Raw genomic sequence first — 24,878 nt, forward strand, 5'->3', positions numbered from 1 at the left:
TCGAGAAGGGCGGCGAGCTTCCAATTTAAAGTCTAAAACCAAATGAGATCTACACACCCAAAAGCACAAAGGCTGTTCACCAAGAATTTGCTAGTATTCTACAGCCACGAAAACACCAAGAACCATGCACAGCCTGCAGAGTATAGAAGGGAGTTCGCCTCCTGGAAATCGAACAAGGCTCCAAGCATGAACGTGGTCTTCCGAGCGAATGAGCGTAGTCGCCAAGATATCAATAGTAGATCGGCTTGGATCATCAGTCTCGGCAAAGACTATACTGGCGGGTAAATTGGAATGCCTGTTGTGGCATATGGAGACGTGCCAATGCCCGAGGTAGCCAGAAACGGGAGGGTGGTTAAACAACAAAGGCCTTGGCAGTATAGATAGAGCGGACTAGGTCTAAAGAAACTTTGACGCCTAGACGGGAAAACGTTTTGCAGCTGTAGCCAAGAATTTCCCTGTTCTTGAGAATATGTTGCCTGTAACATGTCAGGTTTTGTGAAACAGTGCCTAGAGAGTGGCCACTAATTGGCAGTACTCCATATCCTTACAGAGTTGATGCAAGGTTATTTTTGGATTACCTCTTACGGTCGTGTCGACCTCAATGGGAACTGACGGGCGATAATGTGGATTCACTCAAAAACTGACTTATCGACTTAAAATGTCATAGCCAAGAGCCAAGACAGTTATGATCGACGGTGCATCGTTAGACGGACCGCTGCCAAGCTTCACCGTGGCAGTGAAGAAAAGTGAATGAAAGGGGCGATGGCAACGAAAATGATGCATTAATTTGGAATTCGAGGATATAATTCGATTTAAAAATCGCTCGATTATATCAATCGATAAGGCAATGAACTACTATCTACAGTTACTATTATGAGATATAATATATACTTCAATCATGATGTTGTTTAACCCAAACTTTGAAATTGAAAACACAACACCGCCTCTCCTCATAAGTCATCATATAATTGAATAGAGTATATTAATGTTATCAAGTTTAGTACAGTGTATCAATATTTGTATATAGCATGATCTTTGCGGGGATTGAGTGGGCATAATTGGGCATTTCTTAACCCTGTAGATTTTATGCCCCTGAACATCTCCAGGGCTCTTATCTACACAGCCCCCGCGCCAGCCAGCACTATTGATCGCAAAGTTACGCCAAGAACTAACTCGGCACCTATACTGACGCGGCAATCAGGCTCAGAGGATTCAGAGCCCAGGTTCATGCTTAATTTTGAGAATCAGAATTGACGACTACATTAGGCAGCCAAGAATGCCCAGAGTCGCCATGCCATACGGAGGAAAGTGGATCGAGATCGAGACAATCAATCAATCAAGTGCCCCCCAGTCTACAATTTTCAATTACAAAGCCTCATTCTATTGAATTATCAGATTCCATTATTCAAACACTGGATTAGTTCCTTATCTTTCAATTCATGCAGCAATGCCAAGTTCATAAATGTATCATAAATCACATAGATAATGGACAAACTCTAAACAACAGCCAAGATACTCCGCGTCATTGAAACAACTCAAGCGCCCCCTTAAGTAACAAACCGGAATGATGCAAAACAGTAACACATAACAAAGGAAATAGAATGGTCAGAATTGCGCAATACCAAGACCGTCATACTCGGCATAGTGGGTAATCTCTGGAACCCCACTCTATCATCCCCAACCCAACGTTTCCGTTCAATTGCGTTTACATCATTCGGTAGACAAGATCAGAGGCCAGCTCTGGGGTCATGTCTAGTAATGATCGAAGGCTTTTAGGGGGTGTAGCCTCAATCCGATGTCCTTTGGCAGCTGTCGGTCGAACGGCGGGAGTGGCTGCTCCACTGTCTCCAGGCAAGTGATAACGCGCCAACTCCTTCACCTTGCAGGCGGCATAATGAGCGATCAATCGTCGAAGCTCATTCTCCCGAAGCTGTGTGGCAGAGGTAGGTGAGATCGGTTCTAATCTTGTTGTCTTTGTGTAGGCGTACCGCAACAAATCCAGAACCATCGGGATCTGAAGTGCAGTCATGTTGTCGAATACTTGGGAATCCATCATTGAGTTCATGGTATCCGCATCCTCTAATGCAAGACTCAGAAGATCCCGGTGGAGCTTTCTTAGACAAAGCTGTGCCAGTGCTGGGATGAGGTAACGTGTAGCAAACACGTACACTTTGGCATGGAAGGTGAGATAGGGAAGGTCTGAGGTTGAGGAACTGGGGGTGTTTTGGTTTGAGTCTTGCTTTTCGTCTTCGTATTGGAGTCCAGCAAATTCATCCCATAGACTCAAGCCGGGGGTGCGAGGCGAGGAGTCGGACTGGGATTGTTTGGCGAAAGACATATCAATGAATGGTGTCGGAGGGGCTTGTTTCGGTTCTTTTTCCGTTTCCGTTTCGCCATTACTCTCGTGCCATTGATCTTGTTGAAGAGTATCCTCCGCTGGTTGATCTTCTGCTGGCTCTGTCCACTCCTCCACGGAGATCTCAGCTTTTCTCACCTGCTCGGAATCAGGCGCTGGTTCAGGCCCGGTTTCGGTTTGAGCTTCGGCTTCATATGGCTCGTGGGTTTCGGTCGTCTCTGGCTCTGCTGCTGTAGGCTCTTCCCACCAACTCGCCTCCCCACTTCCAACTGGCTCCTCAAAGGCTTGCTCGGGGGTCGATGCTTCCCCAGGAGCTTCATTCACTTCCATTGGGGCCTCGGGGGGCGGTGTCGATGGCGGTGTCAAATTCACAACTGCCTCCTCTGTCGATGGTTTGGAAGCATGCTTCTTCTTTTTCTTTGAAAGCTTTTTTGTCTTCTTTTTCTCCGCAGGACTCTGATCTTCCAGTTCGTCGGCTTCATTAACTGGACCTGCATTCATACCAGGCTCCTGCGCAGCGTCCTCCAGCTCTATTTCAGTCTGGAGAGATGCGACCGGTTCTTCTGGCGTATTTTGTGACTCATGCTCGACTTGGGTTTCCTCTTTTTCCTGAGAGACAGTTTCTTCCTCTTTTACGGCCGTTGCATCTGCCGTTGGCTCCTCTTCGATTACAGGCTCGGGTTCATTCTGTGGTTTCACAGTCTGGCTAACGGATGCGACAGACTCGGGAGGTGGAGATGGCGCCGGAGGGGGTACACCCGAGGACATAGAGTCAGAGCGATGAAGTCCTCTCCAGGACTTTGCAGGGCTTGTTGCAGTTTCGGCAATGGCAACTCTTATCCTTTCTTCCTCTCTATGAGCTGGTAGTTGAGGCACATTATAATCACCTGTGTATGCATATTCACAGAAAGCGACAAATGTTTCGACGTCCTCTTCCTCTAATACTGCGATGCGATGTTTTGACTCTCGAGTATATCCATTGTTCATGAGATTATGCAATGGTTTGGAGACATGCTGGGCCAAAGCCGACTGGATTGTCAACTTCGTGTGTTTCGGGCCAACGAGGAAGGTAAAGGAAGGCGAAAGAATTATACTGTGATCATGATTGAAATTGTGTGAGTTAGCCAAATTCTTTTTCCAAGACAATGCGGGTTTTAGCTGGGGCCTTTGTCGATACACACCTAGTATAGTCCGGAGTGGAGTCCATGAGGAGCTGATGCACCAAGTTGCGGTCAGTTAGGTATGTACTACAGGCTGAAATGGCTATATGTTACTGAGGAAATATTGTACTCTACAGCTATGGGATACTAATTCTGCTTTAAATGTTTGTAGGGAGCTTTGGGCTAAATCACCAAGGTTGCTCACGCGCCTTAAGCGACCCAGATAGTCCTTTTAGTCTGCTACGTGTGCAGTCCTGATGGGTGTGTGGGGGTGGAATATCACCGACGCCAGCATGCCAGCAGACCGACTTGAATCCCTCAAACTACTACTTACTTTGAATAGATTAGGTACCTATTGGAGCTTCAAAGGCGCCATCCTGGGGGTCGAAACATATTCTACAACCTTGCAAGTCTTCTGTGTGTATTGAACCCTTTACGAACATATGCAAAAGAACATCATAGAACTCCGTGAACACCCATGTCCGCTTCTTCTTAGATGCATGCCGCAGCATGGCTGCAGTTTTTGTTTCAGGGCAAACCATCGTGGTCCAAAAGCGTTCGGTTTTCTCGGGGTCGCTGCACTTGAATGGATGGGCATCCGCCGTTCGTGCCCAATCCCAGCCTTCAGAGAAACCCAACTGCGGGCCTCACTAGTTGATTTGTCCACAGGTCGGTATTCGTCATGTATGCCCGTAGCTTCACTTTTTTCTTTCGCTTTCCTTTGCTTGATAAATTCAAATTTTGAGGCGGTCTGTCCCTATGATGCGTGGATGTTCATGGTGTTCGGGAATCCACCAATTTCCCTGTATGGATCGCAACTCCACCCAAGATACTGTTTCAGCCTTGAGTGATATTTCATTGGCTTTCTTTATTTCAGTTTTATTTATTTCGGATTTTCATTGCCAAATATAGAGAGTGGTGATAAAAACTATGCTGGAAGCTATTGAAACCCTGAGATAAGATAGGATTCGTCATAGTGGAGAAACAATGGCGAATCAACTTAAAAACCAACAAGGTAAGGTGGAGGATGAGCTAAATTGCACCGTTAGTTATATCGAACTATCATCATGATAGAAATGACTAAGAAGAATTTATCATTTCGTAGAAATTATTGATGAAAACGGATACTACACATTTGAAGGGATGTAGACAGCTGGGTTGAACCCGCCCCTTCATAGAAGAAGCATTCTCTGGCCATGCATTGTAGACGAACAGGTAACGCTATGGAGATATTATAAGACTCTAAATATTCAAAATTGACTACTATGTAGACTGGCTCTATACGACTATATGTCAATTCCAATATTTAAAAAGACAGTCCTTCAGTATTGCTTCTCCGTTGTATGTTTGTATGTTTGTATACAGGTTAGTCTTTGGCGGGGACTGCTGAATAGAGAGAGTGGAGCAATAACTTGAACTTGAAAAGTACATACTAGAGCTTGCTAGAAGCAGCCTTTTGATTTCATCGGTCTCTATAATGATAGCGATCTGTGGAGAAATATAATTCTTCTTCAAGTTGGACCAAGAGACATCTTCCACTTCGCTGCAATTCCAAAAAGCAGGTTTCCCATATATGAGAATAGGGCTACGACTAAACATAATCTGACCAACGTACCAAGGTCACGATTCAGGAAGGCTGAAATGTGTAATATCTCCCGTCGGCTTAGGCTAAATTATCCTTGTCAATATCACCAGCCAGATGAACGATGACACTGGACCCCTTTATCCCAAAAGCGCAATGACCAGCTCAATATCCCCAGAAAATGAGCCCTGACCCATGTGCGGCTGAGAAAGTTAAGACATCTCGTATACACGGACCCGCCGCTATTCAGGCCGATGCTGTTCAATTGGCTCATTTAACCCGAAATTGCTGCTAGAGCTTACTTCCATGTGGGGTCCGACTCCTTTCAACCATAGAGCAGGGTATAACATAAGAGCTAAGTCTCGATATGAACAGCAATATCTTGGATTGATTACCTTAGTGAGAGTCTCGTCGCTAACGCTTAGAATATAAAGTTTAAACGTTCAGGCAAGGACAGATGGCGGCTGAGCTAAAGGGCTGAGTGTATGTAGGCATCGGGTCCTATGTCATTTTAAAATCCGACCAAGTGCTATAAATAGAAAGTCTTTTTCTTAAATTTCTCTTCAATTAGAGCTTTTCTATGATATATCCTGTTATCTAATTCTATTGTTGATTTCGTGAAGTTTAAACAACATGTCTCGAGAAGTAGATCAAATGCCCATGCCCTCCGGGGCACAACGGAAGGTCAAAGTGATAGTTGCCAGTCCCAGTCGGTAAGATATCCAATTTACTTAAGTCTAAGATGATTCTCAAAGATTCATGAACTAATATTGGTCCAATTGTCCCTGTCTGCAGATCGGGAACCCTTGGACTCTACATGGCAATGAAGATCCTAGGGTACAATACATACCACATTTACGAGTGTGTTGCTGTCAATGGTTTAACTCACATCAAGGTGTTTAAGGAAGCAATCATTGCTCAGTGTAATCAGCTCTCTGGGGTTAGACGCTTCGATCGAAAGGACTGTGAAAAGTGGTTGGCTAACTATGATGTGAGTTCATTCCAATTTTCATGTCACTGGTGCTCCGTTCTCACGCATGTCAGTGCCTGGTTGAAATCCCCAGCTATATGGGAATGGACTTCATTGAAGCCTATGCGGACGATCCCAATGTGAAATTCATTCTTACCGAGAGAAGCCCTGAGAAGTGGGCCAAATCCGTCAATAATACAGCGGGTCAAGTCGCCAACATGGGATTCCGCTTTCCATTCAATATTCTGAAGTACTTCGAGCCTGTCCTTTATCACTTCCTTGATTTGAATGTCGTGGTCTACAAATCTGTTGCTGGGGGCACGAAAATTGGTGACGAGGATAACGAAAAGATGCTATGCAAGTACTATGAGGACTAGTAAGTTTTAGAGCTTCACCTTTCAGCCAAACTCTCTGTACTAATATGAAATATCAAACAGCATTAAAAGGGCAAAGGCCACCATTCCAGCTGATCGCCTGTGCCTCATTGATCTCGAGAAAGACAATCTTGACTGGGAAGCAATTTGCCCCTTCTTGGAAGTCCCCGTTCCCAAGGAAAAATACCCTGGACGAAATGAGCCTGAGAAGTTTCAAGCTCTAGTCCAGGGATTCTTGGGTCCAAAAGTCAAGTCCGCGGTCATTAGATTCAGCATAACAGCTCTCGCAACTGTAGGTGCTTTGGGCTGGAGCTCCTACGAGTATGGGCCATCAATTATTGCAGCTTTGAAAATATTTTCGTAGGCGAAAGCCGGCTGAGGTGACGTGAAATTATGTATTACTAGCAAATATCTTGGTTTTATATCTGCCAATAGAAAAATGGACTTCTCTATCCACTACAGTTCGCAGTTTAGTGGTAGGAAACATGTAATATAGTGAGAATGGGGAGGATAGTATTTCAATTCTATGGTACATATATCCAGAATTTATGTCTAGCAGCTCATTATACAAGAGATCATGTTAATTCCTGAGAATTAGTGGCCGTGAACAAGACGAATCTCCGTATGGCCAGGCTGCCACTCGTGAAGGCCCTCGCCAACACTGTACCAAAAGCGCAAACGCACACACTCCTGTCTTGCCTTCTCGATATCCCCGCGATCAATAGCGGCACCCAAAGACTTTACACACGCCTGAATGCGCGCCTTGTTCTCCTGCTTCAATGAATTAATTTCCTCTTCAGCTTCCGGCGAAGCGCCGACTTCCTCAATTGTTTCTTGTACCTCCATAACCTCCATCAGGGTCTCGGCATCAAGTGCGTGCTTAGTTGATGCATCTTCGGCAGTAACATCAATTCCATGCCATTCTCGCAGGAGATATTGTGCCCGCTGGAGCGGGTCTAGAAGAGTGCGGTAAGCCTCGTTGATGCGGGCTGATAGCGCCTCGGCGTGTTGCTTTATTTCACCGGCGGGGTATTTGTCTGGGTGCACTAGACCTTGCAATTGAAGAAATTCGCGACGAAGATCGCTGGCTGAAATATCGAAGCTTGAAGCTGGTGGGGGCCCGGTGGGGATTGTCCGGGTGAAGATTGTGTAATAATTTGTGATATCGGGCGCTCCTGTGACGCTTGTTTCGGCAGAGTCGGAGGGTTCTGATGAGGTGTTTGTGGATGCACGGCGACGGTTAAATATGGAGTTTATAGAAAGCTCTGGGGTTTTTGGAGCGAATGTTGAGGTTTGAGTGGGCCGCATGCGATATTGATAAGGCGCACATGCACTGCGAGGGTTTTTGGGACTCAAACTCAAGCTGGGGCGGGAATATGATGTAAAGGACCGGGTTGTTGCTGGGCAGCGTATTTGCCGGACCAAGCTCTGTGGTCTTCCTGCCATAATGAAATCTAGGACGCAGGATCTAGTCGTGAGGAGTCAAAGTTTAGAAGAGCGATACAGATTGCGGCCGCGGAAAAGAAGGCCTTACGTCATCCCCGCATTTGGTGCACGTGACTTTTATACATTGATTCCAGGCTTTGGATACTCGCGTATACTATAGATTCATGGTTGGTTTGATAGCTTTTGATTGAATTATAAGAGTCTGGCTAATTTTAGGGTACATGGCAGGTATGTTAAATGCAAGTTTTTTTAGTTTCACAGGTCAATGTGTGGGAAATATTCAGTGACAAAAAAAAGCCTGTCGATTATCAAGCAATGAATATTCGACTTGAACTTACTCAATGCCCCAGAGCTTTACTGTTCGGTCATGGCCACAGCTGGCAATCCACCTGGCATCATCACTGATATCTGTACTGAGAACATTGCCAGAATGCCCACTCAATGTCTTGAGTAGAGACCAGTCATCGGCACTGAAGACATTCACGTTCCTGTCAAACCCACTGGACACAAAAAAGGTGCCAGCCTTCTTCGGTTCAACTGGCACATTTGTCACGGTATCACTTGTCGCTGGCGAGTCGCCATCAACATCCATTTGGCCGTTTGAAACATCTGCAGAGGGCAGATAAGAGGCTGCATCTGAACCCTTGTACCATCGCAAGTCAGATACTAAACTCTTGTGTGCACCAATTCCACCGGTGCTGCGCACTTGTCGCAGGTCCCAGCATTTGACCCATCCATCTCCAGAACCTGAAAGCACCCGATAGCCGTCCACACCCCAATCCATCCCATAGATCTCGCGGATATGTCCTTCAAGAACCATAACTGCTCGCCCTGTTCGCAAATCCCAGATACGACCAATACTGTCCAGACCGCCGCTAGCAACAAGAGATCCATCGTTGTTGAATGCTACCGCATATACCTCGCGAGAATGGCCTTCTTGCAGAAGTAGCTCTGTCGTTGTTTCCACATCCCATAAGCGCCAAGTAGTATCGAAAGATGCGGATGCCGCATATTTCCCTGAGGGGTGAAATTCTGTTCGGCAAACACGGCCGGAGTGACCGGACAGCGTTGCCAACGGCTTGTCTTGATCAAGCGCCCATAGATTAATGTTTCCTTCGCCTCCACCGGACATGAGATTGACCGATGAGGGTGAGACGTTGGAGTGACCAAGCGTAGCACCCGGAAACCATGAAAGTCCACCAATTCTGTCTGTATGTCCCTTAAAACTTGCCTTCTCCTCCAGATTGGGAACTGACAGCAGCTTGATACCTCCGCTCCAGTTTCCAGCTGCAATAGTCTGTCCATCTGGTGCGAATCGACAAACACTAACGGGGCGATCTCCCGCAATTTGAGAACCATAAAGGTCGAACCCTTGAAGCTTTTCTTTGATTGCTTTGCGATGCTTCACATGTGTTCGGAGTGGAATTGTTGATTCGTCCTTGAGTCGCGCCACGCGGGACTTGGCTCTCGGTAAAGAAAATCGAGCTATGTCTTTGCGCGCTTCCAGTAAATCATTTGTTCCTTCGGTGTAAAATTCCTCTTGTTGTTCTACCTCCTCTTCCTCGACTTCTTCCATCTCAACATCTCCCTCGCCAGTTTGTCGTTCTGATAGATCCGTTAAAAGCTCGCGCAATCGATCTCGACGGTCCCCTGGTCCTTCTGCGAATAATGTAATGGGTTCACCGAGTTCTCTTAACCGTGCGCGTACCCTGGTATCGTCCGTCGGCACTGCCATGGCAGCTGCTCTACGTTTGCGCTCGAATTGGGAATATATGGCGGAGGCTCGTTCTGCGGGAATCCCCGCTGCAGAAGCCGGGATCTCATAGTCTTGGTCGGTGGCTGTCATTGCGCAGTCAGTAGAAGTAAGAGAGACATAACTGGGGAGGTAAACTAACGAATATTGGCCAGATCGATTCCCATATCTGTGTCCTGTAATACAGCAGTGCAGGTCAGCTAGCTATCCAGTAGAAATTTATATAATGTATAAGAACGCGCCATAATGATTCAAGATCATAGAGCTCGCGGGGGAGCGATTGTAGGAGCTTGAACAGTTTCAGGAATGTCCATTGGGGAGTAGATTGCTCACCTCCGCCTCCTCAACGTAAGCTTGTCGAGAGGGGTGCATCATATTTGTGGTTCAGAAGACGACGCTTCTGGGGAATAGGGCCGTAGAGAGAGGAGGCGCACAAGGATGTGATGGCCGCTGAAGGGGAGCAAGAAGTTGGGAGGGAAGAAGTTGCCGATGGCAGAACTGATAAGCCCGCGATAGAGATTTATCCGTGCTTCTTCTCCGCCAAAGCACTATGCACAAATATGGAGTATACGATGCGTCAAGGATTGATAATATGAGAGGAAGTTGATGAACAGTTTGTGGTCTATTTCTTGAATTTATTTTAATATCAGTTGGAACCATTTAATTTTACTCGGACTATTGGCAGCTGTCCAATACTTTATATCCACCTGAGCATCTATACTTGCAACCACAGCTCTACTAGTAGTTGTGCTCAAAAACAGTGTAGAAAACCCATTATCTAAATGTGATTTAGACATCAGTACCAAATGTCTTGTTACATATTTCATTTACTCATAATATCTATCAAAATACATATAAAATACATATAAAATCCCGTTGTACAGTAACAGCCCATGTATACAAGTTGTCCCGAATGTAGAGCAATGACCTAGGCGGTCAATATGATAAGATCACTCGGTTTCTTATCCGGCCATGATTTTTAATCGTGGTTCATTCTCATTGATCTCATTTACTTCTCCTTTTTATTCACGCCCGTTCTTCTCTTTCAAGCTCTTCCCCCCTTCAAATGCTCCCGTGAGCTCGATTCCTGCGGGAAGTTCAAGGTCTCCCGGCAATGGTCTCGCCAAGTCTGTCCTGTAGAGCCTGCAGTCCCACCTGCAGCCTACAAACTCTTGTTCGTGCCGGGCTTAGCCCCATTTCCGTCCGATCCACTACGCCTCTTTTTACTTCTTTATACTCGGGTCGCCCTTCATGGAAAGTCGCCTCGCAGTACACTTTGAACCGTGAATCTCGCAAAGCCTTCCACTCGACTCCCCGTCTTTCCTCAAACTCCCCACCTTCGCGCATCTCCTATCGGGTTGCCGTGTCCTCAACCGGTAAAGGCCGTCGATTTCACCCCCTCAAAAATGCATATAATTTCGATCCGAGCGTGTCAGACGCTATAGGCGTATCCAGCGATAAGAGCCCGGCTGTTCGACGACGATCCCGTCCAGATAGTGGCGAAGATGCTTTCTTTGTGAGCCGCGTGGGCTCTCATCGGCAAGCCGAACAATACACGGAAGGTGCGGAGGCGGTCGCATTCGCTGTCGCTGATGGTGTCGGGGGCTGGACTGAATCTCGAGTTGACCCAGCGGACTTCTCACACGGGATATGTGGCCACATGGCTGATACAGCGCTGGCATGGGACGAGTCTTCTGAGAAGCTGCGTCCGAAGCAGCTCCTGCAGTCTGGATATGACCGCGTCAAATCTGATCCAAGCGTCAAAGCCGGAGGTAGCACTGCTTCTGTTGGAATTGCGCTTCCGGATGGTCGTGTCGAGCTGGCGAATTTGGGTGATTCGGGTTCCGTTTTGCTTCGTCTCGCTGCAGTGCATCACTACTCTACCCCTCAGACACATGGCTTCAACACCCCTTACCAACTCAGCGTTATTCCTCCCCGTATGCGCCAACAGGCTTCCGTGTTCGGAGGCGGGTACCTTGAAGATTTCCCCCGTGATGCGGCCGTTACCAATTTACAGATGCAGCATGGTGATGTACTCATGCTTGCTACCGATGGCGTGTTCGACAACCTCAACAACCAGGATCTACTCAAGATTGTGTCTAGCCGAATGCTCGTGACAGGCGCCTGGAATGCTACACCAGACCACGGTGTTGGCGTCTCAGATAGCCTTCGCGAGCTCACAGTCCCAGGCGGACTCGCCTCCGCGTTCCCTCCCCCCTCAGGCATGGACGCGAAGGAGAGGAAGGAACTCGTTCGAATGGAATCTGAACTGACGCTTCAGTCTCTTGTTGCAGCATCCATCTCTGGTGAGGCTAAGATTGCTAGTGTCGATATGCGCCGCGATGGCCCTTTTGCCAAAGAGGCCCAGCGTTACTATCCCGGTGACTATTACCGCGGAGGAAAAGTCGATGATATTTGCACCATTGTCGTTATCGCTATCGACGAGAGTATTGCCGCAAATGGCGATGGTTCTTAGATAACTTTCAATGGCCTATTCTTAATGTATAGAGATGTCAATGGTGGTTCATAATCGTTCTAGGTAGGACGCAGGAGAGGCTTTTTTTTATATACTTTCATTACTGTGCATTCTGGGGCGCTGTGGTTTTTTCTTTTGGGTGGCAGTACGTGCCATTTACATATGAGTTTTGTGTTTCTGGGCCTGGACTTGATATTTTATAGTAATCAATAGACTTATGCTGATGCCGTTGCGAGACGGATCTTCGGCTTCAAACTTTGGCAACAAATATACACATCGAGCGGTCCCTGACAGTAAAACTGAAACGATGAGACATCCATATAGAGAATCGAGGTGAGCTCAGCTGCTGGCTCATATTGTTACCCACTCGGGGCTACCTGTATCTAGTATATTAGTCTACGACTAGTTGACCTGGGCAACGTCCTAGCAGGATTAAAGACATGTACTCAAAAAGGACTTACTTGAACACAATTCTCTTGTCGAATCTACATGAAATTAGGCTACTGTTGATGAAGCTGACTGCAACACCTCTTATTCTGCACTGCATATACCTAGGAAGAGATATTCCAAGGTAATTTGAACCTTGACAATCCAGGAGCCAAGATCCCCGTGGCCCACGGGTGACCGGATTACTTTCAAGGTTTCCATATCATATAAAACAGACGAAAGAAAGATCATAAGAACGGGAAAACAGTCAGGAAAAAGTCAAACTGAAGCACAGTTTTGGTCCTCTGGTTGAGATCGTAATAAAAGCACAAACACGGTCGCTGAACGAGTCCAGCCCCTGATTCCTGAATACTACATAAGTGAACAATGGTTGGATTATCAAGGGCAAAAGAACACAGCAGACAAAGAGGGGAAAACAATGGGTTAGAGAATCAGGGCACCCAAACCTGTCCAGGGAGGAAATAGTAATAAAAACACGACAAAGAAAAACAAAGTAGAAGAACATGGAACATGGAACAAACTACTAGCCTTGAGGCACATTTATTCCTCGGACTTCTCTTCAGTAGCCTTCTCATCCTCATTTTCCTCCTTGGGAGCCTCTTCAGTATCAGGCGCTTCTGGTTTCTCAGAATCAGCATCAGGCATAGGGGTATCATCGGTTGGCTTGTTCTCAGATTCTTTCTCCTCTTCGGTCTCAATCTTAGGTTCCTCGGGAGAGTCCCCATCCTTCAGAGCACCGTTAGCGGCGGGCTTGTCCTCTTTGTCAGTTGAGGCAGCTGGAGCATCTCCATCCAGCACGTTCTTCCAGCTTGACAGGATACCCATTGAACGGGAACGGAAGTTGAACTCTTCATCGCGAGGGATCGAATTGAGCTTGACAATCATCTTTAGAACCTTGTTGATCTTGGTTGAGCGAATTATGGCGACTTCCAGATCGGCGTGCTTCTCCAACTTGTCGAAGTAAGTGGCCATGGTGGCCATCTCATCCTCCTTCGGTGGCTGGTCGCGGGAAATGAACCCCTTCTGCAGCTTGTGGCGTAAGAACAGAACTGGAGGACAAACAAGTTAGTATCGAAAACATTTCTGTGGACCGTGATAACGGAATGCCATAGAACACATACTTTCTTTTTCTTTCTTCTTTTTGAGCTCCTCGGGATCGACTTGCTTCTCTGGCTGCTTTGTCTCTGTAGCAGCAGCAGCCTCCTCATCGCTAGCGGCGGCGACAGCCTTGCCCTTCTTTGGCGCAGCCTTCTTGGCCTTGGAGGCAGGTGTCTTTTTCTTCTCTTCAGCAGGAGCCTTCGGGGTCGTCAATTTAAGCTTCGTCGCAGTCTTTGGAGTCTTTGGGGTTTTAGCAGGCTAGAAAGAGCTATTAGTTAACCAAAGACTGCTTATATTAGAGATGCGTTTCCGGGGGATTACCTTCTCTGTCTCAGCATCTGTCTCGTCCTTCTTTCTCTTCTTGGTAGCTTTAGACTTCTTGGTGTCCTCTTCGTCCTCCATTTCCACATCAGTCTCAGGTCCTTTGCTCTTGCGCTTGTTCTTCTTAGCCGCCTTTTCGGCCTTTGCCTTCTCTTTCTCCTCCTCTTCGCGCTCGGCTTCTTCCCTCTCCTGCTCTAGGGCAGCTTCGTGGTCTGACAGAAGGGACTTGAAATATTGTAGATCATGGCCCTCCGCAGCAATCTTGTAAGCTGAGATGAGCGACTTGGCCTTGTTCTTCTCGGATACGTCCTTGCACGCAGCCGGGTCAAGCGGAGTCAGGTTGGTGTTCGGGATCCAGGCACTATTTAGCAAAATCAGTATCCCCCGCCGAGAGAAATCCAACGTAATAACAATGTAAGGCGGGCTGAGCTGCAATGACTTACAATTCATTGGTCTCGAAGAACATCACAGGATACGTCCGCTCATGAGCTCTCTTGCCATCGTCGGCATACTCGGCGCGGTATGTTCCATCTTCTTGAATCGCTGTAACGGGACGGCTTTCAAGAAGCGAATTGGGTAGGATCTCGTCGTCACAGATGATGGAGGGCCATGGCGCATAGCTGCGAAGACGCGCCAGGTAATACTCGCCAGGCTTCACATCCAGGTTGGTGATGCGAGACTGCGACTTCTTGCGATTCAGCTTCTTTTCGCCGACAGCACTGGAGCGACGGCGGTCCTTGGATGACTTCTTCGCTGACGCAGGGGCTCCGTTGGATTCCGGAGCTGCGGTCTCGGCATCAGCGGAGGCCGATTCGCCAGTCGCATCAGCCTTGTCTTTCTCAGGTTCAGGCTCCTTCTTGTCGTCGGTCGCATCGGCATTCTCTAAGGAAAGAACAAGTGGATCAGCGGACCTTGGTCGCACAAGCCTAGAAAGAGCAGAATGCACCTCCCCATCATTAACAGCCTCCAGTAGAAGCTGCACGATAGATCGAGAGGGGTATATCCAAACCAAACTTACCGGTAGAGGTGTTTTCTGGGGCAGCGGTGTTCTCCGACTGGTTGTCGGCGGGCTTGCTCTCAGCGATCGTTTGTTCAGGCTGTTCAGCAGCCTCAGGCGCTGTGATGGGGTTCTCTTCGGCCATAATGGCGGGCAGTATCAGGTTGTTGAAAATGAATCCAAAGTTGGGGAAAGGGGGGAACGTCTTGGGAGAGGGGGAATGGCTTGGAAGGGGAAGATGTGGGAGAGGAAGATGTGGAGAAGGAAGAGTCGCGCAGGGAGCGCGGGAAGAGAGCGACGCGTTGGTTCAAGTTTGGGTTGGGTCTAAGAACGGGAAGAAAATCACCAATGACGCCACAACTCCCCAACTTCATCTCTTGATAACCTAGATGTCTAGGGATGTCTCACCAGGGACGAGATGTAATCAAGACCAATTTTCAGGGATAGCCAGTCGTTTTCAAGCTGATGGGGAGCTTTGCCAGTAGAGAAGGAGGAGGAGCACAATGCAAGACGATGACTGATTGACGTTGCATCAATCTGCTATTCGCTTGATAATATTTAAGTTGCAATCAAGTTCTTCTCAATTGCTGGCAACTTTTTGGAGGATATCATTGTATCCCAATTGGGGAATATTCACGGCGCTGGGGAGTTCATCAGCAACGAATATGGCTCATTTGGAAAAGAATATGGTATATAGTTCAAAGCTTGGTCTCCAATGGTCATAGATGAAGCCAACCACTACCACTGTTTCCCTTCATAAGGCTACGAAGCCTTTGCCAGCCAGACTGAGTAGTCTGCTTGGAATTGTAGTATTCATCCCCTTCCTGGCACTTCTGGTGGTCCTTAATAACTTGCTCGCAGAGATACTAAAATTGAGATTCTTTGAGGGGCATTCTGGAATAGTCCGTAGATCGTGTTTCTTATGCGATAGATAGTGCTTCAATAGATGCCAGATCTTTGTTCGAATCAGCGACGTCAAGCTCGAATCGACAGTTGCTTCATAGTGTCAACGTTTGCTAAGGAAACAGCTGACTATATCTCCAAGGAGCCTTATATATGTAGTTTGTGCGCTTTTCTGTTATTCAATCACTTGGAAGTTTCTGGCTCTGTTCTGAACTTGAACATTATATTCTCCGGGTCGCGAAGGTTGAAATGTTAAGAAAATGATGACAAGTGAAGGCTAAAATATGTACTTAACTTAGTCGGACCCTCCACTCCGTACGTACTCTTTGTTAAACTATCCCCATCGACCCACGATCTTCAAGTTGAATGCCACGACGACCAAATCTTCCTAACACAGTTTCACTACAGGAATACCTGCAGAAAATAATTGGTGATAGGGGAACAGGCCAATTCTATTGGACTACAGAGAGCTTTAGCCCCTTATTTGTGGTCGTGCCCGCTTATTTTTTTCAAGTAGCCTACCATAGGATCAGACCGGTTTCTTACAGATATCGATATATTTCAATGTCATTTTAACAAAAAAGGTATGCTAGGTAGTTAACATGGGGATACATAGCCAACTTATAGCAGTTACTATGTAGATACCGAACTAATCAGATATACTGAAACAATCAGATGCCTATTGAGTTAGTTGTGCGTTATTCTTACCAGTTGGAGTGTACTTTTTTCTTCTTAAAAAAAAAGCCCCTTTTCCGCAGACTCCTTTGGAAGATTTGGGATTATTCCATGACTCTCTTTTATTTAAACTGGAACGCCGTAAAAGTTACATTTATTCTACAATTCCACCATTCAAGAGTAAAAAACACGCCACTTTCACTTTGGATGGCGCAAGTATATACGGAGCCTAATTAAGGATAAAGGTACCTAGGTTTTATGTACATTGCCAATTCACTAGGAGCCAGACACCGAGAAAGAGAAGATAATATAAGAAGGAACTTCATGAGGAGCTCAATAGGGATAGGGGTATCACGGTATTCCAATCCAAAAACAGCAAAACAGCAAAACAGCATTATGTCCATACTCATGCAGACAACGCATTGTTTCTCTCGTCAGAATTGTCACTGTCCCAGTCCCTTGAGCTATAGCGCATGTTGTTCTCGGAGGGCTCCGGCTTGTGGATACGGACAAGACAGAGAAAATAACCCTCTAGGGGAAGCAGATTTAACAAAACCCCATTGAACCGCCATCCCAACGCGCAAACCAAAGCACCCGCAACTGCATCGAGGATGAAATGATTCGCAGTAGCCACGATAGCAATCAAAATGACAAAGGGGTATAAGAAACCGAGCACTAAACAGACTAGGTGGTACCAGGATGGTAACCAGAGGCCGATGCCGTGGCTGAAGCGAAAGCGAACCGCTCGTTGATGAAGCGAAGGAAGCGGGATAGTCATTATCGTAAGACCGATCATAAGGGAATACCCGAAATGCAAGGATGGCATCGCAGCTGAATGAATATTAGAATGGCAATCTCGTGCACTGAAGAGTATTTAAAGGAGCATCACCCACCATATTGATTACAAAAGCGGTTCTCAGTCCATACACTTCCCGCTCCCTTAGTTCCATGAACAGTATCCACGAACCCATAACTTCGACCCAGTTCTGCCTCGATTCCTTCCGCAGCCGGATCACTGAGCAGTCGTGGAGGCATACACGGCCACAGGGTGAAAACAACAAACGCCAAAAGGTTGCATACGGCCAATGTTCGTCGTCGGGCTTGATACAGGAGAGGACCAGCTGGTGACCCACTTACAGTACCTGCAGTTTTCCCCAGTTGATGCTCATCCACTCGGTTTCGGGTGATAGTATAGTAGTAGAGCCAGACGAGAAAAGCGATCGTGCCGGGAATATGAATAAAGGAGTAGATCCAGTTGATCCAGGTCATTGCTAAAGGATGGCGGAGGAAATATCGCTGAATCGGAAGCTCCCAAAACATCCCAAGCTTCTCTTCGAGTTTGACGAGCTGTAGGGCATGGCGACGGGCTACATCGACGGTGCCTTCTTGTAGTGTAACAGCAGTAAAGGCTCGACCAAGCTGGTAAGTCTGTAGGGATGTCAGTAAATATACTCAAATCGAGCTGTATTGTCGCATAGTTCATATTACCCAATATACTAAAGCCCAATACCAATTCTCTACCAGAAACGGCAGCTTTCGAAGTAGCCTGCTCAGTAATCGATCTTCAAAGACAATTGTATTGGGAGATGTCACAAGAAATGACAGGCCGAAGATGCCAATCGAGGAAACTGGGGAAACTGCGCGCGGGCTCAATAGTCCATCCTTGGGTGTTGGACTAGCATATTTTGATTGCAGGGAATCAGGAGATTCCGAGCGCATAGTCTCGTCGGATGTCCACCGGAAGTGATTTTGGGATGTGAAGGCAGATGTACGTCGATTGATCCAGCTCCCTCCAAAGAGTAGAACGACGACTACCAGCGGCTCAAGAATGACACCAGCCCCCATGGTGGAACTTGGTCGGGCAGCCACCACTAGGAACTTGGGGTGTTCGGTAGGTGTCCGGAACGAGTATGTATAGGAGAATCCGCAAAGACAAAGGAATAAGAGAAATGAAGATGCAAAGAGAATATAATACAGAGGGTCATCCGGATCATAAAAATGCTGGTGTAGAAGGGAAGAAATAACGTTCTGGACTGGATCTAAGAAAACACCCTTGAGAGAGGGGGAAGCATCGGAGGAGAGATTTGGCCGAGATTATAGTGATTGATGTCTGCATTCTTTATTATTGTGTACAATACGCACATCCATATAGAGAAAGTACGGATGTCTGAAAGCCCGTCAGTTCCGGAACTCATGGAAGCGTCAAAGCATGAAAGCATGAAAGGATCCCATTGACTGGCTTAGAGCACAGCCTGATTCGGTAGAAGCTGCATAGGTTCGAAAAGATTCTCCACTGTCTCCCGAACCAAAACAAGAAGGTACCAAACCCTAGTGGTCCCGTGGCTTCCTTTGTATACATCGAGGCCCGAATAGTGTCGCGTGCCCTACTCGTTTTCGTATGCTGGAAGAATTTTTCTTTGTTCGAGCCCATCATGGGAGTGAAGAAATATGTGTTGGCCCAATTATAGTCATCCGATGCGCACGAAAGACAAGGAGCAGGCACCAACTTTTAATTGAATCTTGACAAGGTCCCTATCAGCCCTGTAGTGCTCCATACAAGTGCCGCGTTGATCGATGCCTAGTCGGGACCGAGTGGAGTGGAGACTAGATTGTGCACAGGTAGGTGCCAAGCGCCTAACTCTCGGCGATAGGCTCATTCCGAATCCCGGTGATTACTGGCTTGTTTGTGTGTGGGTGATGCATATCCCAAGTAGCCTTGGACGGCTAAGCACAGGAAAGAGGAGCAAAGGCTGATTGATGTTAACATCTCCACCCTATCAGGCCGAGGTTCACACCCTCCGAGTCCGTTTGTTTGGTAGTGAATAAAATTGCGCTCGTCAATCCAAGACGCTTAGTGGAGCTGAAAGTATCAATCGATCTACCAACTGCATATTTGAGCGTTCAATAATGAACATGGATTATTCCCAAGGTTTCGAGATGGATCATGCCGAGACTTAATCATTTATTCCCCAAGTACATAGTAGTGAAAAATCCCTAGTTGATCCCCTGAGAATAATCCAGAGGAGCGAGAAATTATTGCATACGAATATAAGGGTGTAAGTTACCAGGTTCTAGTTAGTTAGTTAGTTATAGTTAACTAACGTTACAAAGTCCCCATTTGGTGCCTGAGATTCACGGCAGATCTGATGTCATTCTGATTTAAGGCACCTAATGGCTCACCCAAAGCATACATAGGCCCTTGTTTCTTTCACGCCTTGAGAAGAGTGAAGTATTCTTGACGTCAAATCCAAACTACATTCCACTCATCCTTTTCTACCTATGACTAGTTTTCAAACCGGTTATCACGTAATTCTATTTCTTTTGAATATTCTCATACAATGAATACAACCTAGATATTTCCACCATCTTATCTTCTTTATTTGACACTTGGCATACTCTACACTGGTCTATCGAACTACCATACCGCCATTTACGCCTTCTTTTGCACAATGCTTGGAACTACCTCTTTGATCCTAAACCCCTCTAGAAGGCTCCCGAGTTACACAACAGGGGCCGCTAAGATAGCGATTGGACAGTCTCAATGCCTGTCAACCAAGCGAACTTCACACGGAGTCACTCTCCTACAAGACAAACAAAATGGATTTGGCTTCGCAAGATCCAATCCAAGACCGGCCAAACCTAGATCCAAGGGTGTCACCGAGATTCGAGGTCCCTATTACTCAGTATGAAGACTCTATCAATGAGATCAGCGCCAGCGCTGTATACTAACTGTACAAAAAAGGCAATGGGAAAGCGTTATCTAGCAGACGTGCTTGAAACGTAACGTCATTCTTTTCATTTCACGCACTACTCGCCAAGGGCTATCACTCTGACATAAGCATACAGAATGGGCAATCATGTCGATGGGCTAAAGTTTGCTGGAGGTCAGCTGAAATCACTTAAATTGTAGTTGTACATCTATTTTGGAAGCGATGACTGATATTTTATCCAGGATCTTTCTCGCTATTCGAAGAGAAGCCGTTGCGCGAATTGATTGATCTGGCACATGAGAATGATGTTTATGTCTCAACAGTATATACCCCCAACAGACGATACCTACATATCATCCCATTAGTCTAACAAGGCTGACTTAAGGATCTTTCAACAGGGCGGCTGGGCCGAGCATATTCTGACACACCCTGAGGTAAACAGTGCATTCGACCGTTACCTGAAGAAATGCAAGGATCTAGGGTAAGCCCAGAATACTACCTAGAGATACAGATCTTCTCATTAATATGAATTGATTGAATTGATCCCAGGTTCGATGTTATCGAGTTATCCGCCGGCTTCCTGTCCATTCCAGACGACGATTGGCTTCGTCTCGTCGACAAAGTCCATTCGTACAAGCTCAAGGCAAAGCCGGAATTGGGAATTCAGTTTGGCGCCGGGGGGATACTCCTGGATTTAGCGTGGGGACTTCTGACCCCGGAAAGCTTGTCAATATGGGTCATAAGTTCCTTAGTGCTGGTGTGGAGCGTCTGATGATCGAGTCGGAGGGCATCACCGAGAACGTGGAGACATGGCGGACTGATGTGGTTTCTCAGATCATGAAGCAGCTTCCCCCTGAGAAGGTGATGTTTGAAGCTGCCGATCCTAAGGTTTTCAATTGGTACATCCGGGAATTTGGCATCGATGCCAACCTGTTTGTCGATCACAGCCAGATTGTGCAGTTGGAATGCCTTCGAGCTGGGATTTGGGGTACTGCGGACACTTGGGGCAAAGTGGTATCTTTTCGCCCAGAATGATCAGAGAATCATGATCTAAAGGAACCTAGATTGAAGTTTCCTGTAACTACTCGCAAATGATGTTCTATAATATTAAGTAGATGTGATCGTGATAGCTTTAGAAGCATGTTCATGTAGAAGCTGAGGGGAGGAAACGCGATGATTAGTAATATTTGTACCCGCCAAGAGTCCGGGGAAAGTAATTGATCGACCAAGCAACTCACTCAACTCAACCTTCGAATAGACTCATTGAACTCCCCTGGACTGTGCATTCGCTATGCCGTGAGACATCTCAAGTGCATCTATTCTTCGATATCCGACAATCGCCCCGACAATCGCCCATATAAGAAGCTGCGCTTCGATGTCTTCTACCCGCCGCTGTCGGACGCCCCTCTAACCGGACAAGCCGCAAAGGTGTGATCGGTATGCCTCGAGCAAGTACAGCACCAGGGGCTCGACTCCGGTGTCGCCGGGCATGCGACAGCTGTAAGCGGCGCAAACAGAAATGCAATGGCGAGCAACCCTGCACAATTTGTGTCCAGCGACACAAGGAGTCAGAATGCCATTTTTCGGACCGCCCCGCACGTCTCCTCAAGCCAGACGCCAAAGACTCGACCATGCTGCTTAGCGAACGAACAGTACCTTCCCCTCAACGAAAAACGGCAATGGATCGCTTATTGAATTCGCTGGAAGACAAGGACACAAATTTAGAGCAGCAGGATACCGACGAGAAAGAGGGAATGGCCCCGGTTCCCAAGGTAGCGCGGCTTCTTCGCGACGGCCAGGGCAAATTCATGTACATCGGAGATTCTGCGAGCTTGTCATTCTTGCAAAGTGTCCGACGTGTTGTTTCTTCATCAATCGGCCGGTGTGAATTTACAGAGGACAATTCTCGACACTCCATGCTGGAAGCTTTCCAAAACAACCCAAGCACTCAGCCAGGTCCCCTCATCCCGCCGCCCAGCAACGAAGAGGCTCAGAGCCTCGCACGACAATATGTCCTCGCGACAAGTCCCTTGCTTGATTTGGTTGATCTTGAGGAATTCCACCCACGACTCGCTAACTGGGTAGAGAACCCTTCGGGCGATGAAGATACTGTCAGTTCCATTTTCTACCTTGTGCTTGCCATTGGTGCTCAAGTCTCGGACGTCAACCAAACCTTGGCCGAGCAATACTTTAGCAGTGGTCGTCAATTGGCGTTTGCTGCTTTCCAGGAAACGCCAAGTATTCATACCATCCAGTCGTATATTCTGGTGTCAATGTACATGCTCGGTGCATGCAGACGCAACGGCGCATTTATGAATTTGGGAATCGCCTTAAGAGCTGCCTATGCAGTAGGAATTCATCGAAAGGATGCAAATGCGCTCTTTTGTGGACGCGAACGTCGAGCCAGAGAGCGAGTATGGAAGAGTCTTCGTATGATGGATTTATTCCTTAGCGCCTCATTAGGCCGACCCCCTGCGACATCAGATTATGATTATGACATTCGGGAGGATGCTTTTCCATCCAGCGAGCAACAGAGGAACCTAACTCCTGATAAGCAACTTTCACTTGCGGTGACTTCGCTATGTCGAATTTTCGAGCGAATCCTTACCGATGTTTACATGAAACAAGTCATTTCAATTAATGTTGCAGAGTCCATCTCAAATCAACACCGTGCTTGGGTCAAAACACTACCAGCGTTTCTTAAGGAACAAACAGAACAGATTAATAATAAGCCTATGGAGGACAACTTGGCAGCAGCTCATGTGTTCGGCTCATATTACTGGTCTATTATTCTCCTCACTCGGCCATTCCTAGTCTACAGGGTGGCTCAGTACGTGAAAAATAAGGCAAACCCATCTGCCCCAGCTAGCCAAACTGGTAGCTCTCGCATTTCACTGTTTGCAGATGCATGCGTCTATTCTGCGCTTCGAGGCTTGGATGTTGTGGATGGCCTCGGCCGGTTCGCATCTCTACCACGCCGCCTTCCCTTCTTGATCAATTCTGTCTTCAACTCTGCTGTTGTTATTGGAGCTGCGTTCTTCGCGGACTATGACAACCTATTACCCCTTGAAGAAGGATTGAACAAAGCAGAAAATTTCCTCGAACTATTTGTTCCTCATGATCCCCATGCTTGTCGCTTCTATCAGATTATAAAGTATCTGCGTGGTGCCGTGGCCGAGTATATTCAACGGCGAAATCGACAATGGATGGATCGAAGAAGTAGGCAAGTCGATCAACTCTTCGGCCAGGTTGGCGGAATTCCCGCCAATGGGAATCATCACTCCCCTGCTTTCACACCGACCCCTGGCCAAGACCTCCCTCCACCAATTCGCTCAGATGAGACCCAACAACCCCCCGTTGTGGTTTCTCCAATATCCCCCGGCAAACTTGCTGGAACAACTCCTTCCTCCTTCCTCACTCAACAGCCCCCGCCAGACCCCACCAATGCCCATCAACTGGGAGGCGATATGTGGGACTCACTCTATAGCGGGACGGACGCATCGGCCCTTTCTTACGATGCCGCTATCTCTGCTTTAACTACCTCTGGTATCCCTGTTGGTTGTTCCCCTGGTGGGACAATACCTACCGGGCAGCCCGCGCTTTCTGGCGGTCCATCACCGCTCTCTGATGTCATTTTTCCTGAAAACGGGCTGTTATATATGGCGGAAGACCTGCCTGTATTCGGCCTTTGGGAAGAGCCTTGATATAATCCTCACTCTGTCGCAATATCTTCTCCTATTGGAATTCTCAATTGGGTGACCAACGCCTACCTTCTGGCTGGGCTGTCTTCGAGGAAGCAAACGATACATGATCGCATGACTACGGTTGATTTGGCGGCTTTCGCACTTCTACTAGATTTTTAGGGTTGGGTAAGCTCTTCTTATGCTTTCACAATTATTATATACCCCACCGGGCGCCAATTTAAACACTATTCCAATCCACTGATACAAGTGATCTGTAGATTTTGAGCTCTTGAAACGACATGTTGCAGCACAGCACCGCTGCAGTAAATAATGTCGTGCGTGTATACTGTCTCAATGGACTCTAAAATAGGTATGCATACGAGTGTACTCCACTTAATATTCTGTATGTACCATGAAATTGTTCAGTGAAAATTGTAGCTAAGAAAGGCATGAGGAATGCTGCTGAATACATTACTTCAGCATGGGACAGCAAAGCATAAAGAGGCAGGGGGGAAGCGAAGAGGCGTCCGAGTCACAAAAGAAAAAGGAAAATGGGATGGGAACGTTAAAAGACAATAAGCATTACCATCAGTCGGTGGAATTATATGACGATATGGGAAAAGAGGGGAAACATGATGTGATATGAGAATGCCGAGGTGTTAGGTGGCGCAAGGGGAACATGGGAATCAACGATGGCTCGCTAAGTAAGGAGTTTTGCAAGGAAACCAAGCTTCATGGTATTTGATTGCGCGCTGCATTAGAAACAGATCGAGCCGGAGACCATGATATGTACGCTATGTCAATGTGAAAAGAGCAGTTTCGAATCTGACAAGCTGAGGGGTGTGATGTTCTGGCTTGAGCGAGCATTGAAAGGTCGGTAATAGCCAGAGAAAGTCCCTTGCATCAATTGCCAGCATGGATAAAGTT

The 24,878-nt window shown here is 47.0% G+C and overlaps 9 protein-coding genes across 9 annotated transcripts; 4 read left to right on the forward strand and 5 right to left on the reverse strand.

Annotated features, from left to right (window-relative positions):
* Positions 1-1,705: 1,705 nt before the first annotated feature.
* On the reverse strand, positions 1,706-3,343 carry N7478_000345 (uncharacterized protein; the record flags this gene model as incomplete). Its single annotated transcript, XM_056916561.1, has 1 exon — positions 1,706-3,343. The coding sequence occupies one exon, from the start codon at positions 3,341-3,343 to the stop codon at positions 1,706-1,708; it is 1,638 nt and encodes a 545-aa protein (XP_056784441.1).
* Positions 3,344-5,731: 2,388 nt separating this feature from the next.
* Positions 5,732-6,806, forward strand: N7478_000346 (sulfotransferase family protein; the record flags this gene model as incomplete). Its single annotated transcript, XM_056916562.1, has 4 exons — positions 5,732-5,811; positions 5,894-6,089; positions 6,143-6,444; positions 6,506-6,806. The coding sequence occupies 4 exons, from the start codon at positions 5,732-5,734 to the stop codon at positions 6,804-6,806; spliced, it is 879 nt and encodes a 292-aa protein (XP_056784442.1).
* A 230-nt stretch (positions 6,807-7,036) lies between these two features.
* On the reverse strand, positions 7,037-7,750 carry N7478_000347 (J-type chaperone JAC1; the record flags this gene model as incomplete). The annotated part of the gene is made up of 1 exon (XM_056916563.1): positions 7,037-7,750. One exon carries the CDS (start codon positions 7,748-7,750, stop codon positions 7,037-7,039), a length of 714 nt encoding a protein of 237 aa, XP_056784443.1.
* Positions 7,751-8,222: 472 nt separating this feature from the next.
* Positions 8,223-10,016, reverse strand: N7478_000348 (putative pre-mRNA splicing factor; the record flags this gene model as incomplete). The annotated part of the gene is made up of 3 exons (XM_056916564.1): positions 8,223-9,727; positions 9,784-9,817; positions 9,975-10,016. The coding sequence occupies 3 exons, from the start codon at positions 10,014-10,016 to the stop codon at positions 8,223-8,225; spliced, it is 1,581 nt and encodes a 526-aa protein (XP_056784444.1).
* Positions 10,017-10,755: 739 nt separating this feature from the next.
* Positions 10,756-12,117, forward strand: ppmA (type 2C protein phosphatase PTC7; the record flags this gene model as incomplete). Its single annotated transcript, XM_056916565.1, has 1 exon — positions 10,756-12,117. One exon carries the CDS (start codon positions 10,756-10,758, stop codon positions 12,115-12,117), a length of 1,362 nt encoding a protein of 453 aa, XP_056784445.1.
* A 987-nt stretch (positions 12,118-13,104) lies between these two features.
* Positions 13,105-15,125, reverse strand: N7478_000350 (uncharacterized protein; the record flags this gene model as incomplete). The annotated part of the gene is made up of 5 exons (XM_056916566.1): positions 13,105-13,613; positions 13,686-13,920; positions 13,984-14,344; positions 14,427-14,865; positions 15,002-15,125. The coding sequence occupies 5 exons, from the start codon at positions 15,123-15,125 to the stop codon at positions 13,105-13,107; spliced, it is 1,668 nt and encodes a 555-aa protein (XP_056784446.1).
* A 1,839-nt stretch (positions 15,126-16,964) lies between these two features.
* N7478_000351 (phosphatase PAP2 family protein) lies at positions 16,965-18,403 on the reverse strand (the record flags this gene model as incomplete). Its single annotated transcript, XM_056916567.1, has 3 exons — positions 16,965-17,389; positions 17,452-17,986; positions 18,047-18,403. The coding sequence occupies 3 exons, from the start codon at positions 18,401-18,403 to the stop codon at positions 16,965-16,967; spliced, it is 1,317 nt and encodes a 438-aa protein (XP_056784447.1).
* A 2,597-nt stretch (positions 18,404-21,000) lies between these two features.
* Positions 21,001-21,303, forward strand: N7478_000352 (uncharacterized protein; the record flags this gene model as incomplete). The annotated part of the gene is made up of 1 exon (XM_056916568.1): positions 21,001-21,303. One exon carries the CDS (start codon positions 21,001-21,003, stop codon positions 21,301-21,303), a length of 303 nt encoding a protein of 100 aa, XP_056784448.1.
* A 404-nt stretch (positions 21,304-21,707) lies between these two features.
* On the forward strand, positions 21,708-23,972 carry N7478_000353 (putative C6 transcription factor; the record flags this gene model as incomplete). The annotated part of the gene is made up of 1 exon (XM_056916569.1): positions 21,708-23,972. One exon carries the CDS (start codon positions 21,708-21,710, stop codon positions 23,970-23,972), a length of 2,265 nt encoding a protein of 754 aa, XP_056784449.1.
* Between the last annotated feature and the right edge of the window lie 906 nt (positions 23,973-24,878).

Source organism: Penicillium angulare (assembly GCF_028827245.1).
Source record: "Penicillium angulare strain IBT 27051 chromosome Unknown utg000001l_segment0_segment0, whole genome shotgun sequence".
NCBI lineage: Eukaryota > Fungi > Ascomycota > Eurotiomycetes > Eurotiales > Aspergillaceae > Penicillium > Penicillium angulare.